Source organism: Ambystoma mexicanum, chromosome 2q (assembly GCF_040938575.1).
Source record: "Ambystoma mexicanum isolate Mex_15411 chromosome 2q, UKY_AmexF1_1, whole genome shotgun sequence".
Taxonomy (NCBI): Eukaryota; Metazoa; Chordata; class Amphibia; order Caudata; family Ambystomatidae; genus Ambystoma; species Ambystoma mexicanum.
In genome coordinates this window covers 1,170,381,238-1,170,396,518 of record NC_090924.1, presented here as the reverse complement: position 1 = coordinate 1,170,396,518, position 15,281 = coordinate 1,170,381,238, and the positions used below count along the sequence as shown (strand labels likewise).

Sequence of the window (15,281 nt, the reverse complement as noted above, 5' to 3'; positions counted from 1 at the left end):
GTCTCTAATGAGCGAGTCCAGTTTTTTAAAGAAGGGTATAGGGATGTAGTGGCAGACATTCGTGAAGTAGTAGAGGAATCTGGGTAGGATGATCATTTTCACAATCGCTGCCCTGCCCATCATGGCAAGTGGCAGCTTAGACCAGAACTTCATGGAGTTACGGAGTGCCTTTGTTGCTCTTTCAGTGTTGTGTTCGTGGGTAAGTTCTGGGGTATGTGTTATGTTGATTCCTAGGTAGCGGAACATCTTTGGTTGCCATTTTATCCCCACCTCCGGCAATTCTTCAATGCCTATCCTGCTGAGTCCGGCCAATGGGAATGCGCAAGATTTAGATCTGCTAAATTTGATTCCTGAATAGTGGGCGTAGTTGTCCAGGACATCGAGTAGGACTTGTGCATTCACTTGTGGGTCCTGTAGGTATAAGAGAACATCGTCCGCATATAAGGAAATTATGAAGTGTCTGTTGCCTAGTTTTATGCCTGCATCAAAGAACTGTCTTCTGCAGTAGATGGCGATCGGCTCCAGTCCCAAAACGTACAACATGGGTGATAGCGGACAGCCCTGCCTAGTGCCTCTTTGTATCGCCCAGGCTTCCGATATTATTCGCCCGGTCTTCACTCTGGCACTGGGTGAACTATAAAGGACCCTGACCCATCTCACAAAGCCTTCTCCAAACCCAAACTCAATCAGCACCTCGATTAACCACTCCCAGAAGATGGAGTCGAAGGCTTTGACCGCATCGAGTGAGAGCACCGCCAGATCTTCAGGGCTTTCGTGGGTTTCGGCTATGACATGCTGTAGCCTCCTCAGATTGGCCGAGGTGTTGCGTCCCGGGATGAACCCATTCTGGTCCTCGTGTACAATAGACCCAATCACCCTCGCTAGCCTCTTAGCCAGAATGGTGGTTAAGATCTTGGCGTCGTAATTCAGCATCGCTAGCGGGCGGTAGGAGTCGCAGCGTTCGGGTGGCTTGTTTGGTTTAAGCATAGGGATTATGATGGTTTCCCTCATGGTGCTGGGAAGAATTCCTTCTTCGTATGCTTCCGTGTAGACTCCCAATAGTATTGGAGTGATGATGTCTTCGTAGGTTTTGTAGAACTCTGGGGGGAGTCCATCGCTCCCCGGAGATTTGCTGGTGGCTAGAGATCTGATCGCATCCTTGATGTCGTCGGCAGTGATCTCAGTGTCGAGTGCTGCACGCTGATCTTCGGCTAGTTTAGGGAGTTCGATCTCTTCCAGGGTGGCTCTGATGTCTTCTCTGGGTATTTGCTTGTCGTGGGAGTAGAGCTCGGAGTAGAATTCTGCAAAAGTGGTGTTGATGTCGGGTTGTGATTTGTGTGATACTCCACGTTCATCCTGGATCTCGGTGATGTAATGCCTCGGGTGTTCTCGATTGCACAACCATGCGAGTAGTCTGCCTGGTTTGTCGGCCTCTTTGTGTATCTTGGTAGTGTAGGTTGCAAAGTCGAATTTCGCCAGTCTGTCCCATGCCATTCGGCAGTCGTCTCGGAGTCCCCGAAGGGTCTCTTCCCTTTCAGTAGTGGTGTCCAGTTGGGACTCGAGGCGTGTTATTTCCGCTTCATGTTCTTCTAGTGTCTCCTTCAGGCGTCTCCGGATACCTCCCGCTCCAGAGATGGCCTCGCCCCGTGTTACCACTTTCAGCGCCTCCCATAGCGTGCTCCAGCTCGATACAGAGCCTTTGTTATTGTCTATGTAATCTTCGAGTTTAATGCCAAGGTCTTCCTTGAACTCTTGATCAGTGAGTGCCATAGGGGACAGTCTCCATGTCGGAATCGGAGGCCTGGGGCCAGTCAATCTCCACTGCATGACCAGCGGGGAATGGTCAGATATCGATCTGCCTAGGTATGTGACGTCCTCTACCAGGGCAACTTGTTCCCTGTCGGTGAAGAGGTAGTCGATCCTTGTGTGAACCTTATGGGGGGCAGAATAGTATGAGTAGCTCCTTTCGTTTGGGTGTCGCGCCCTCCATATGTCCACCAGGTCTAGGTGTTCCAGAGCGTTGTTAAGGGCCGTGGTGGCGGCATTGCGTGATTGTAGTAGAGGCACCGACCTGTCCATCTCACCATTACTGGTGCAGTTGAAGTCACCTCCCCAAATAAGGGTGCCTTCCCTGTGGTGGGCTATTTTGGGGCACAGCATTGCGATGTGCGATGGTATCCCGTGCTGTGGGAAGTAGGAGTTGACCAGGCAGATTGCGGTGTTTTCAATGGTCCCCCAAAGTATCAGGTATCTGCCCTCTTTGTCTGCTTCCGACCCCTGTAGGCGAAACGGGACGCTTGGGTTCACCCATGTGAAGACTCCCCGTGCGTACTTGGAGTACGCTGCTCCCTTTCCAGTGCCACCCCATCTCTCTGCTAGTTTGGAGGAGGATTCCGCCGTCAGGTGGGTTTCCTGGAGCATAGCTATAGAGACCTTCTGCCTGCGGAGATAGGAATGGATGCGATTTCTTCTCAGGTAGGAGTTCATCCCACGCACATTCCACGTTAGTATCTTTAGTTGTGACGTCATTTGGGTGTGTGGGTGATCTTTTTTATCTCCTCCTCAGAGGGTCTGCCCAGAGGGTTTGGGTTCCTGATAGGGCGATTTAGCATTCGTCCCTCGTACTCGCCTAAGTTGGAGTGCTGTGTCGGCGTGTCCTGTTGTCCATTCGGGCGTGAAGATGTAGTGACTGTGCTTATAACATAACAGATAACGTAACTGTCTCTTGTGTGCCTAGCGACTGCGTTCATTTCGCTGCGCTCAGGCGCTCTCGCACCGTCGGGACCCATCCGGGCGTCGGGTTCGAGTGGGGTCGATCAGGCAACTGGCCTGTCTTGGTCTGTTCGCGGGGGCGAAGTCCTGAGTCCGGTGTGGGGCCAAGCGAGAGCCGCGTTAGTTTGGCGAACTGTAGTGTTGATTGCTTCCGCACTGCAGAGTGCATGTGTTTTTTTGCGGAATCTTGCGTCGGCGGTTGAGCATGTGGTCCGGTGCTTAGTTTCAGTCGTTAGTCTTTGGGGTGAGTGTCAGCGCCTTGGGCTAAGTTGTTGTCCTCCATCCACATGTTGGCTGCCTCCGGGGTTTCCAGGAAAATAGAGCGGCCCTTGTAGATGACTTTTAGTCTAGAGGGATAGAGCAGCATATACTTTAAGTTTAGATGTCGCAACCTGGCTTTGATTGGCACAAACGAGTTTCTCTCCCTTTGCACTTTTGGGGTGTAATCTGGGTAGACGGACATTTTTGTGTTGCCGCGTACAAGTGGGCCGGTCTCCCTGGAGTGTCTGAGGATGACTTCTCTGTCCTGGAAATTAAGTATTTTGGCTATTATTGGGCGAGGGTGGGAGCCCGGAGGGGGTTTCTTTTGGAGGGACCTGTGTGCCCTCTCAACAGCAAAGCCTTGTGTGAGTTTGCCTGCGCCCACCTCTTGTTGTAGTAGGGTCTCTATGTATGCAGTCGGGTTCGGGCCCTCGTCACCTTCAGGGATTCCAAGTATCCTGATGTTGCCCCTTCTGGCACGTCCCTCGGCCTCCTCAGCCCTCGCCTCGAGAAAGGCCACCTTCCTTTCGAGGTCCGTCACCTTGGACCTCAGCTCCACAGTGGTTTCAGTGGTCTCTTTAATGGTCGTCTCAGAGGTGGCGACCCTATCCGTTAAATTCCTGGCATCCTGTCTTACAAGCTGAATGTCTGACCTGAATTCGTCGATTTTGGTATCAATGAAGGTGCGCAGGGATGCAATGGCCTCCAGCACTTGTGCTTGGTTCTCGGTGGGATCCGCATTTTTCGGTTTTGGAGGATCGGGGCTGGGGGGGCGTAGGTCGGCCGAGATTCTGGCCTTTGTGGAGACGTAGCTGTCCATCGTAGGAGGTTTTGGTTTGCCTCTAGCAGACATGGCGGGCCTGAGGGCCGGGTGACGATGCCTTGATGGTGCGCTGCTCTCAAGTCTTGCGGGGGTGTTTCAATCCGCCAGGCAGGCAGTGTGAGGTGAGTTGATGGTGTTAGCGGTGGGAGGATGAGGGGGGGTTGGGCGCCGCTGGGCTCCGGGCTCAGGTCTCAGAGCGGCGGCGGGCGCTGGAGCCGCGGCGATATCAAGCGGGGCCCCCCCTGTCTCCTCACCTCCTGGGCAGCAGTCTCCGCTGCCGGCGTGTCGACGGCGGTCTCGGCGGCAATCAGGATGTTCCCGCCCGGGCAGCAGGAGCAGGTCCAGGAGCTCTCGTCCGCGGCTCACAGCGTCCTGTGTGTCGGAGGGGCCGCGGGTGCTGAGTGCGAGTCGGGGCTGTGTGGGAGTATATTCCCCAGGGTCTCGGCCGCAGACGTGTGCTGGAGTCCTCGGCCGTGGTCCGCTCGGTAGTGTTAAAGCAACGCAGGGGCCGCCATCTTGGGTGCAGGCTAGGGCGGAGAGGGGGAAGGTGCGTGGAGGGCAGAGTCAAGGTTTCCCGGCTCCGATTTTACTCGGGGTTGCTGTCGCTGCTCGGCGGCAGATTCCGCCGTATTTTGTCCGAGTTTGTGGCTCGTGGGCAGGCTGCAAGCGGTCCGACGAGGATCGTAACGCGGCGTCTCGGCCGGAGCTTGGCGCCTTAGCTTCCTACCACCATGAGCTCCAGGCCACGCCCCATCGTCTGAGGCCATCTATAAGTCACAACACTTCAATTTAAAAAAGATGACTGATGGATAGGTTTGAACCCATAGCACAGGGCTGTTCACATTTTTCCAAAGCTGAGGGTGTAATCCTCTATGATACCAATGTTGTGCTTATGCAGCTCGTACAACAATATATCATTTTAAACAGAGAATGGTACGTTGATATGATTGGGCATGGTCAGAATCGTTTAAGACTAGTGCTTTGGAGAGAGTAGAGATTCTGAAGGCCTGAAAGATTTTACTTAGGAACTTTTTTCCTGACCCATTAGACTTCTCGTAGCCATTCAGCATGATAACTCCCCGAGATGTTCCAGCACTATCAACCAAATCGCTGACGTGGGCTGGCCTCATCTTAGTAAAGATGTAACCCAAGAAGCAAAAGGAGAAACACACTTAAATGGTTGATATCGGGCAAGGCACTGAGTGATGGCTCTTCCTACTTCCCTTTCTAGCACCAAGGTACATCCGGGTGACCGTATGCTGTACAAATTTCATTAACATAACATTTAGAGTCGAGATGTCACAATGGTGTACATCTTCGTGTTGTACTGACATTGTTGGCACTCAAAGGATCAGAAATACTATACAATTGCAGCGTTTTTATGATATCCAGCATACATTGTGAATAGCAAATTACTCTTTCTTAAGATGCTTGAAGACTTCTGACAACCATACCAAGGTGCCTTGGTAATGTGTTGCTCTCTGCATTTCAGAAATGTGGACTCTATTTCCAGCCTGTTAATTCTCCTCATTCTAAAAGCACAGCTGGGTCAGGGGTTTCACAGCTTTATGCTGACAGAAGTATTTTGGACATGCTGAACACACTTCAACCCTGGATAGAGAGGGTAGGGGTTGTGGATTAGGGTCTAGTGGGTAAGGGTGTCGGGGGACCTTGCCCCTATTATGAGTATGCAAGAAAGGAGACAGTGGCAGGTGGGAGGGTGATGGGAGGGATGTGTTGGGAAGGCAGGAGGGAGTGTGCCCATGCACAGAGCGGGGAACGGGGTATACATAGTGGACCATAAGTGGGCTTGGCTTTCATAACAAACAGGTTACAATAGCAATGAGCAGGGTAAGTGGTGCCACCGAACCGTAATCAGGTTCTCCTTTTAGTGCTCAGGGTTTGCTCAAAGGTCTCCGCAGATTACCTGGTTCTAGATTTACCTATCTGTACCTCACACCCTTTCTCCTGATCTGCTCCCAATCTTTGGACCCTGCGTCAGGACTCACCAGTGGCTTCACTCTGCTTCCGGGATTCTTATCCCTCTGGTGCTTACTGCTCCTCCCTTTTCCCCACATTAACCTTATCCTCTCCTCCGTAGCCGAGGCTCTGGTCTCATCCTTGCTAATACTACTGAACAGTTCAATGTCAAGCATTCATCAATCCCACACATCACCCACTGCTCTAACAGATTCTCCAAAGGCCTTTTCCCAACTCTGGCATGTCAGTGATAATTGTGGTTGCTCTTTGTCTGCTGACACCCACCTGCCACAGACATCATGACAGCAAATATTCTCCTGCCAGGAATCAGGCAGAGTCATCACACCAGGTACAATCTCTGCTCCAGCCAAGACACCTGAGGGCATGGTCTCAGACCATATGTAGAAAGCACTTCATCATACACCTTGAACATTTACATGGTTCCAACTGATCCTTGGGAATGGCTCTACTCGTATGCTCTTAGCACACAGCTGCCAGCACATCATTCTTGTTGTAACTTCTTAAATTCTCACTGCTCCACCACTCAGTCATTGTTTCCCCAGCTGGCAACGTCTTACCACTGATAGGACAACTAAATACCAGTTCCTTCTCAATCCTAAATTGCAAGTGTTAGGTCTCCAGGTTAACTCCCCGGTTTAAAAGCTCATCAACAATTTGCTCACCCTCTGCATGTGATCTTTACCACCAGAGAAACGTGTGCACTCGTGACACATTCATAAGTGCCAGGACCTTTCTCTAACCTTGCTCCATTAGCTTTTTCCTTGCTTCTCATCCTCAAGGTCTTGTGTGTAATGAAAAGTGAGATGCAATGCTTTACAATGTCATCAATGATCCGATAATATCTGTAAATAAAGTGCAGACTATGGAAATAACTATTCACTCTCAGTATTTTCTCCACCACAACGAGCCCACCAAAGGCAACACAAAAATAGAACAACCAGAGATAAATTCCCATTCTTTACCAACTAACCTCAGATCCTGGTGGATATTCAGGGTCAAAATAAAAGAGTTTCCAAGCATCGATATGACATCCTGACCAAATGTCCCCTGTTTTGTGATCGACGCATAAATTATCCATCAATGTATCAAGCTGCAAAACCTAATTTAAAAAGAAAATGAAATGCACTTATAGCAGCAAGCAAACAGACTGTTGCATGAAACTATTTTTTACAATTATTGCAGTGCTGCCCATACATTATTTGCTGTTGATTCTGCTGTTTGCAACATACACACAGACACACACAAACACACGCACACATGCGCACACACACAAAGTCACACACGTAGACTCACACATGGACACACATATAGACACACACGCACCCACAACCACACCGCACAACACAAGCAACAACAGGGAAGATCGATGAATGTATGTGTAGCAGACAAGGGGTGACAAAAGAGATACACCTCTTCATATCTTATAAGGACTGTACATGAGAGCTACAAATGCAGATTAGGCTGTCATTCCAGCAGGCTATGGTGATACCACAGTGGACACATCTTTAACAGCACACATTCCCTTACCATGGATAAGACTATCACTGACCATTGCTACCATACATGCCAGCATGCCCCATGAATGTAAGGTTATGGAGTGGGACTTGTTGGCATGTATGAACTAGGCTATGAGCCAACTCACAGCCTAGTCATTACTGTAGGAGTAGCTCCAGATCACACCCTCTCAGCTTGAGATAAGCCATAGTTGGCTGATGGTCTGGTGAGAAAGCATTCCTCATTCACTCTTCACTGTCCAAAGGTGCAGTAATATTCAATCGATCATCAAGGATTGCTCCAGCAACATGACAAAAAGGCGGGGATCACCCACTAGCGGTAGATCAAATGTAGTGCAAAATGCCATGCAGTTGTATAGGGTACTGGTCAAAGAAGACCTTCTCTATGTGGCAGCTCATGATCGGATTGCAAGAATGTCTATCAAAGAGTGGATTCATTTAGAGGAAATAAAGATGCTCATGATCCTCAATTAGCACTGGGAAAAATTAAGCATTAACATCCCCTATAAGCAGACTTAATGTAGGAGCTTTCAGTATTATTTGATTGAATATATTGCTCCCTATTAAATAACGCATGGTCAGAAGATTGCTTTGAACTGAAATATCAAGTGGTTAGTGTTAAACAGACAACACAAAATATTCACCACATGTATTGAGGGCTTTCATGAAAATGAAAACTGTAATGCAAAGGAGCTCCTGTATTTAAGCTGTCATGTGAAAGTGGAAATGCTGACTTGGCAACTTGAATTTTGTTATTCTGTAGTGAAATGATACACAGTAGCTATTACAAATCACACGAGTGATCACGTAAATTTATGAACAGAAATACAAATTACAAGAGTGCATTTACAAGTAAAAATGACACCAGGAAAACATTTTCTTGTGCAGCAGTCAGCTCTGTGGTGTTGTACAATTTCCAGACCTCATTAACCTTCACTCTGATTAATAAATAGTAGATTCAATAGGCCCATTTGGGTGTACATATGACAAGGTCCTGATTCCAAATAACATACATTAAATGAATATATGAGCTTTATATTGTGCATTCAGGCCAAATCCATGGGCTTCTATTTTTACACTGATTTGAAGTCAAGAATTTCAGTGCCTGGTGGGTCAATAAGTGTATTCTTAAAATCAGATATGAAAGACAGGTCATTGACCCCTGGCCTTTTAAAGCATTGCAATTGGTATTGACTTAGCCCACGCACAAATCTAATTCAGATCGAATGAATGACACTATGTCAGTTTGAAAAGAGATACATTCAAAGTGACCATGGAAACACATTTTTGCTGTAGTTTCTGAACCATGTGTTTGACACAAACCTCAAATACAAATTTAGATTCAGCAGAACAAAACGAATCGCATGCATATGCAAAGGGTATACTAAAATCATTCCATCATGGATGCAGTGACAAAAAGACAAATTATATCTCTGGATTCCGAATATGTTTACAAATCTGAATATATAATTCACATCAATATCAAATATCCACACATATAATTATCAGAAAAAGGTCCAATTCTGATTCCATTTTTTGAAGGGAGGGGTAGCTTGTAGATTGCACTTCACTTTATGACTCAGAGAATTCAATGGGACAATGGACGCTGGGAGGAGGGCTTTGCTGGGTGTATGAATGTGAATAGACCCTGTTACAGGCTCTGTCGAAACCAAAATGCTGCATTGGTGGAGATTGATGGGTGTTTAAACTCAAACATAGGGCCTCATTAAATGGTAGGCGGTGGACCAAGGTGCTAATAGCACCTTGGTCCATGCCGGCAAAATACCGGCACCGCCTTGGTGGAAAGGGGAATTACCGCCCTATTCCAAGGTTGGTGGGGCGGTAATTCCCCCTTCCCCCATTGCCCTTCCCCATTCCCATTTTTGCCCCATAGGGAATAATGGGAATGGGGAAGGTGCTAATTACGGTACCGCAAATTTGCGGTGCCGTAATTAGCACCAAGGTCCCTTAGCGGGTTGGTTTTTAACACCTGCAAAAAGCAGGCGTTAAATTCTCCAACCCGCTAAGGGACCTCGTAGTAAGGAGGTAAGGGTTAACGGTCACCGGTACCATTACCGGTGACCGTTAACCCTTACCGCCTACCGTGTAATGAGGCCCATAGAGTATTAAGTGAGGGTTTTGGGAAAACAGGCGAATAGCTGATTTGTACTCCAACTGGCATGCAACTGAATGTAGATGCAATTTCCCAGGGTGAACCAGATTAACTGAGATTCATTCTGGTAGCAGCGGGACAGACTGAAAGGAAGAGTTTACCTGGAGAAGACAAACAAGTAGAGAGTACAATGACCCCACATGATTTAGACAAATATCCAAATAATTAATTAAATCCCAAAAAGCAATTAAGGGTATTTCAGCAGGACTCTGTTTAAAAGTTTTCACTGCAAGGGGATAACAGTGCAAGGTAAACGTGCTTTGTGATATATAATTACAATTACAATTTTAGGTAGCCTCATTATAAGGATTTCTCCTGCAATATGTGATCTTTGCAGGCCTTCCGCACCCAATATGGAAAGACAATTATTTTGAATGGCGTCTGCCTAAGTCAACAAAGTAATTGAATTCTACCCCTTAATGAACACTTGGAACTGGGTTATTGTGAGATTGAACCCAATTCCTTCAGGATAGGGGATAGTTAAGCACTACTTTCCCAACATTCCAAGCAAAAACTAAACTCTCAGTTTGTTTGAAATACAACTAAGTATTCAGATTAAAACAGCTGCTTCTTATTAGATTAAGGTGGTTATTAAATCAGTGGCATTCCGAAACACAGGAGAATCACTAGAAAAGGAAAAATATACCATAGTTACATCTCATTAGAGGAAACTAGGCACACAATATAATGTTAGTGGAAATAATAAGGACAGGATAGTGCAAACATGGAGTTCATTCACAAAAATGTTTTGGTACAACTGATGGGATGAGGAAGCACATTCCTTTCACTAAAAGGTTTTGCCCAATTTATAAAGGGCATTTCAATGTGTGCATCAGAGATGTAATATAATGTAGGCGTCCTATATAGCACCTGACTGTCACTATTGGTGGCCCCTCTGTAACTGGCTTTGTAAGAGAAAAAAGGGGGGTGGAGTTCATTAGTGGGAAAGTGGGAACGGCAGATGCAAAACCTGTGGTCTTGATGGGTGCAGATCGGAAGCACCCGGTTGCTGAGTTTCAATCTGCTTTCTATGAATTTGGTGGAAGAAACTTGGAAGAATGTTTTCCCTAGGGAAGAGCCCAAGATCTGATAGACTACAGTGTTCTGGGTCAGGTTAGCCGCTTATGTGGGGGAGTGTAACAGGGCTGAAAGGGAGAGCTTAGTCATGGCTGAGCTAGTGTTGATGTGCTAAGGACTAGGCATGTGGTGGCCTTCTGTGAAGGGTTTGTGTGTGTAGTGTAACATAGGGCAATTGATTAGTCGGGGAAAGTGGGAGTTGGCATTACAATGCAAAGCCAATTGCAACCCTCCACTTCTACCCTTGCCATTTGCAGACACGTCCCATTTCTTTAACTCCTAATGTCACCCCTCCCTCTATCTCATGCGCTTTCTTTGTATATGTCTCAGAAAGAGACATCTTTATGGAAGGGAAAATGGGGCACGTGCCCCGCGCCCACATCCTGGGGATCCTTGGAGGGGGGCCCCTACTTGGGATCCTGGAGAGGGCCCCCAAGTGTTAATAAGTTGGTTGGGCTGGCTGGGCACGACAATTTTGATGTGCTTTGTGCTGTCTGTGACAGTGAGACATTGAGAGACTGTGAGACACGACACGTGCCGCTGTCTACAAAGACGGTCTGGCACGCGGCGAATGCTCACGCTGCACACACTGCGGGTGACTTTAAAGTTCAAGCACCAATGCAACGTAATTGAGCAAGTCAGATTCTGCTGCTCTGTGCTCTCAGTTCCCCCACCAGCATTTCAATTACACATTTTCTTCAGACCATTACGCCCACATGATCACTAGTGGCGCCAGTGTGTCAGGCTTGAACAGCACACATTTGTTTTGTTGACTGCTTGACAAGAAAAAAACTATTGTGATTAATGTGGTTTGTGGTGTCCTGGCTCTGCCTCTGCCCACACCCCCACACGACACATCAACCAATGAGGAATCAAAGTCTGTTGCCATGCAATGCAGCAGCTTCTGTGAGCCAATGGTATTTAGTTGATTCTAACTTGTGGCATGTCTTCTTCAAGGCTCTTTCCTTCTGCACGCAACGAGTCAGTCTGCACAAGGCCCAATGTGCTGCTATTCTCAAGGCCTACTGAGGTTTTTTCACCTTACCTACCCTGTCCCAACTGGTCCTGAGGAGAAATACTCCTCAAGTTGTGGCTCGATCCAGAGCTCTGCTGCAGCCTGCCCTGCCGGTAAGTATCAAATTAATACATCCATGTCGTCAGGATGGGTAAATTCTTAGATATGTAGGAGTCTTGGGGCTGCTGAATTCAGTGCCCCATGCCCATCATGGCTCGATAGAAGTTGTAGGCAGCAGCTGACCAAGTTCTGAACCACCACAGACCACTCTGCATTCTAATTCTAAGCGAGGGTAATAAGTCGGGACCAACTTCCTCTTGAGGTTGAGGTGCCTGTGTTCTTTCGCCCCTCCACAGCATAAAGAAATGGGTTTCTTGAGCAGGAATGCACCCCTTGCCTCGTGTTCTGGGCTCACCCTTTGTTTTTCATATTCACACTGGTGTGGCGCAATGTGTGCATAGGTGCATGTCACAAATCATTGTATATCAGTATATTAGCCACAGTGCTTGGTTTCATTCACTATAACTGGACTTCAACTCCCAGAATCCATTGGTGCTAAAATGCAGACGACAAGGACATAGCAAAGAATTTTGTGAACAACTGTTTCTCCGTGGGCTTCCCTTCTCTGTAATCCTCCTAGCCCATGCACTCTGAGGCCTGCGGGCGAGCTTGTGCTTTACAAAAGTTGAATAGAATAGAATAGAATAGAATAGAATAGAATAGAATAGAATAGAATAGAATAGAATAAAATGCTCCGCTGGCCGCCCCCACTCCCATTTCTTGCATGATATGTGGGCACTGGCACGTCTCTACATCGATGCATTTACATAGATTTTGCGCATTTCCAGAAAACAGGTGAACCCAGTGTTAAGGTGTAGTAAAAGTAAGGGATTACAAGAGCAAACAGGCTGCAGATGTAAATGTGTGCTTTCTTCTTAATGATGATTGGACACTGTCCACTGCCACTCTTGATAGTCGAGGGCCGGGAAAGGAAGAGATCCAATCCATCGCCTTGATGGATCAACCTGCTTTGTTCTTCAACCGATTGACAAGAATAGAATGATAGACCAGGTGAAAGAACGCAGAGAGATCCAACAGCATCAGTAACGCTGGACTCCCACTTTCAATTATGCAAGTCAGAGTTGTTTTGAGATACAAGAGTGCCGTTTCTGTCCTGTGCCTTGCTCTAAATCTGGACTGATGTGTGCCTAAGCTGTTGTTTCTTTCAAGAAAATCCTGAAACTGAATATCGGCCATCTTGTCCAGGATTTTAAGCAAAAAAGGCATGTTGGTTATGGGACGATAGTTCTTTGCTAGGGAGGGATCCAATTAACTTTTTTTCAGTAAGGGGGTGACCCACACCTTCTTAAGTGACGCTGGAACTATACCCTCACTAAATAATAGATTGACCATTCTAGTAATCCATGATGCCAAAGGAGTGAGTGATTCCTTGAGGATGGTGGCTGGGCATATCTCTCCCTTACCTGCTGTGGGTTTTAGGTTAATGACCATTTTAAAGATTTCTGCTTCCGTACTTGATTTGAAGCTGAATTCAGGTATCTGGGGCCTGGTTTTGATGGTGTTTGGGATACGTAACAATTCACTCAACTCACACTTCTTGTGAAGCAACCAATTGCATGTTATGGTTAGCTGATACATGTCTAAACAAATGAGCCAGCCAATGAGAAAGTGTGCTAACGGAGTTGAGCTCAAATGCAAATACGTTAACCTTTTAGCCACGTAGATAGATTAAACCAATAGAGTTAGGAAATGTATGGAAATGCTTTCAGTGCACATGATGCAGGCGAATCAGAAGCCTGGAAATTGTAAAAGAGTAGTAACATTGGGAGTTATTACAAGGTTGGCGGTAGGTGTTAACGGGCCGGTAGAGCTGCGAGCCCTGTTAAACCCCTACCGCCGCATTACAAGGTTTGCTCGCGGGACCCGTTAAGGACGCCTGGTTTTACCAGGCGGCCTTAGCGGGTCCCGCGAGCAGACCAGCATGCTAACAATGGGCCCGTTCTTAGCATGCTCCCCATTCCCATTGAGCCCTGTGGGGGCTTAATGGGAATGGGGATGTACCGGGTCCAGGTTCCCTGAATGGGGAAATACCGGGCCCTCCAAGGTTGGAATGGCCCGGTACTTCCCCATTCAGGGAACCCGGACCCGGTACCCGGTAAGGGGGTAGCCATGCCGCTACTAGCCATGCCGCTATGATCCCGCTGACCTAAGAGCTTTCATAAACTCCATTATAACTGAAGGCATGGAGACACCCTCTCCTGCTAATGCCGCTACTTCTTTCATTACATGAGTGTTTTATTTTTTTCACTTGCTTGTTGTAACTCACTTAATGCCATTTTTATCCTTTTATTATAATTGGTGGGATGGGCGGTGTTGTAGTGTAGCGCCCTTCTTCCAGTGTGGGTCATTCTTATTCCCTTATTCCCTTTGACGACTCAGCAGGTGTCACCTATTCCTGCTGTATTTATTTCCCTTCATTTTCCCTGTGTCCTGGTCTGATCTCTCTACCCTTACTTATTTTTTGTTTTTATATATATATATATATATATATAAATATATATATATATATATATTCTATGAGCAGACCCTCTTCCCCCTTTCCTGATCCTCAATGTGTTCTCCTTATGTGTCTGTCTCAGGGTATATGTGTTCATAATTGCATCTCTACTATACTGAGTCCCGGTACTCACCATGGTCTCAGGTTCTGCTTTTATAATTGTTTAATGATTTTTAAGTGTGTTACATGGAACATTAAAGGCTGCAATAATCCTATCAAAAGAAGTAAGGTCCTATCTCACCTTAATAAATTCAATCCATCTGTAGCCTGTATACAAGAAACAAATATATCAAGCAAAGAAGCATTGAAACTTAAATCCCTTTGGGTCAAAGATGTCATTTCCAGCCTGGCAGTTGCCAAGAAAAATGGAGTTGCCATATTAATGAGTAAAAAATTACCTTTCAAAATCCTAGACCAGGGTGTTGACGCCAATGGGAGATGGGCATGGGTTAAGCTCTTGATGAATCTACACATATTTCCATTCTTAACATCTATGGTCCTCCTCTACCAGACCCCAATTTCTGGATCTCTGTCAAACAAATGATAGTCAAAAATAGATTCACTAATTTAATCTTGTGTGGTGATGTCAATCAGGTCATTGGGCCCCATTACAAGTCACCCGGTATGGAAATAACGGTGGCGGTAAACCGGCCGCTACTGTTATTTCCATACCGGGTGATTCGGAGTCCTGCAGGCGGAGGTGTCATTCCCGCCAGGTCTGACCTGGCAGGTTTAACACCACCCGCCTGCAGGCGGACGTGGAAACACCGGCACCATCACGAGATGGTGCCGGTCTTTCCATGGTCCCCATTCCCATTGAGTCCTACGGGACTCAATGGGAATGGGGATTTACCGAATTCCGCCTCTGGAATTCCCGGGTCACCGGGGTTGTAATGCCCCAGTAATTCGGGGAATCACAGAGGCAGAATGGTAATTCGAGTCCGGTGGTAACCAAGCCGGAAAAACCGGCAGGTTACCGGCAGACTCATAATGGGGCCCATTGACCCGTTTCTGGATCGGCAATCCAGCTGTGTGTTTTAATCTACCACGTCTCATAAATCCTTTTT

General features: G+C 47.1%; 1 protein-coding gene across 1 annotated transcript in view; it reads right to left on the bottom strand.

Annotated features, from left to right (window-relative positions):
* LOC138570024 (serum paraoxonase/arylesterase 2-like) overlaps positions 1 to 15,281 on the bottom strand; it is a 771,286-nt gene that overhangs the window by 102,029 nt on the left and 653,976 nt on the right. Inside the window, exon 8 of the mRNA XM_069648557.1 lies at positions 6,828 to 6,956. Coding sequence (XP_069504658.1) covers positions 6,828 to 6,956 — 129 coding nt within the window. The remainder of the gene's footprint in view (positions 1 to 6,827; positions 6,957 to 15,281) is intronic.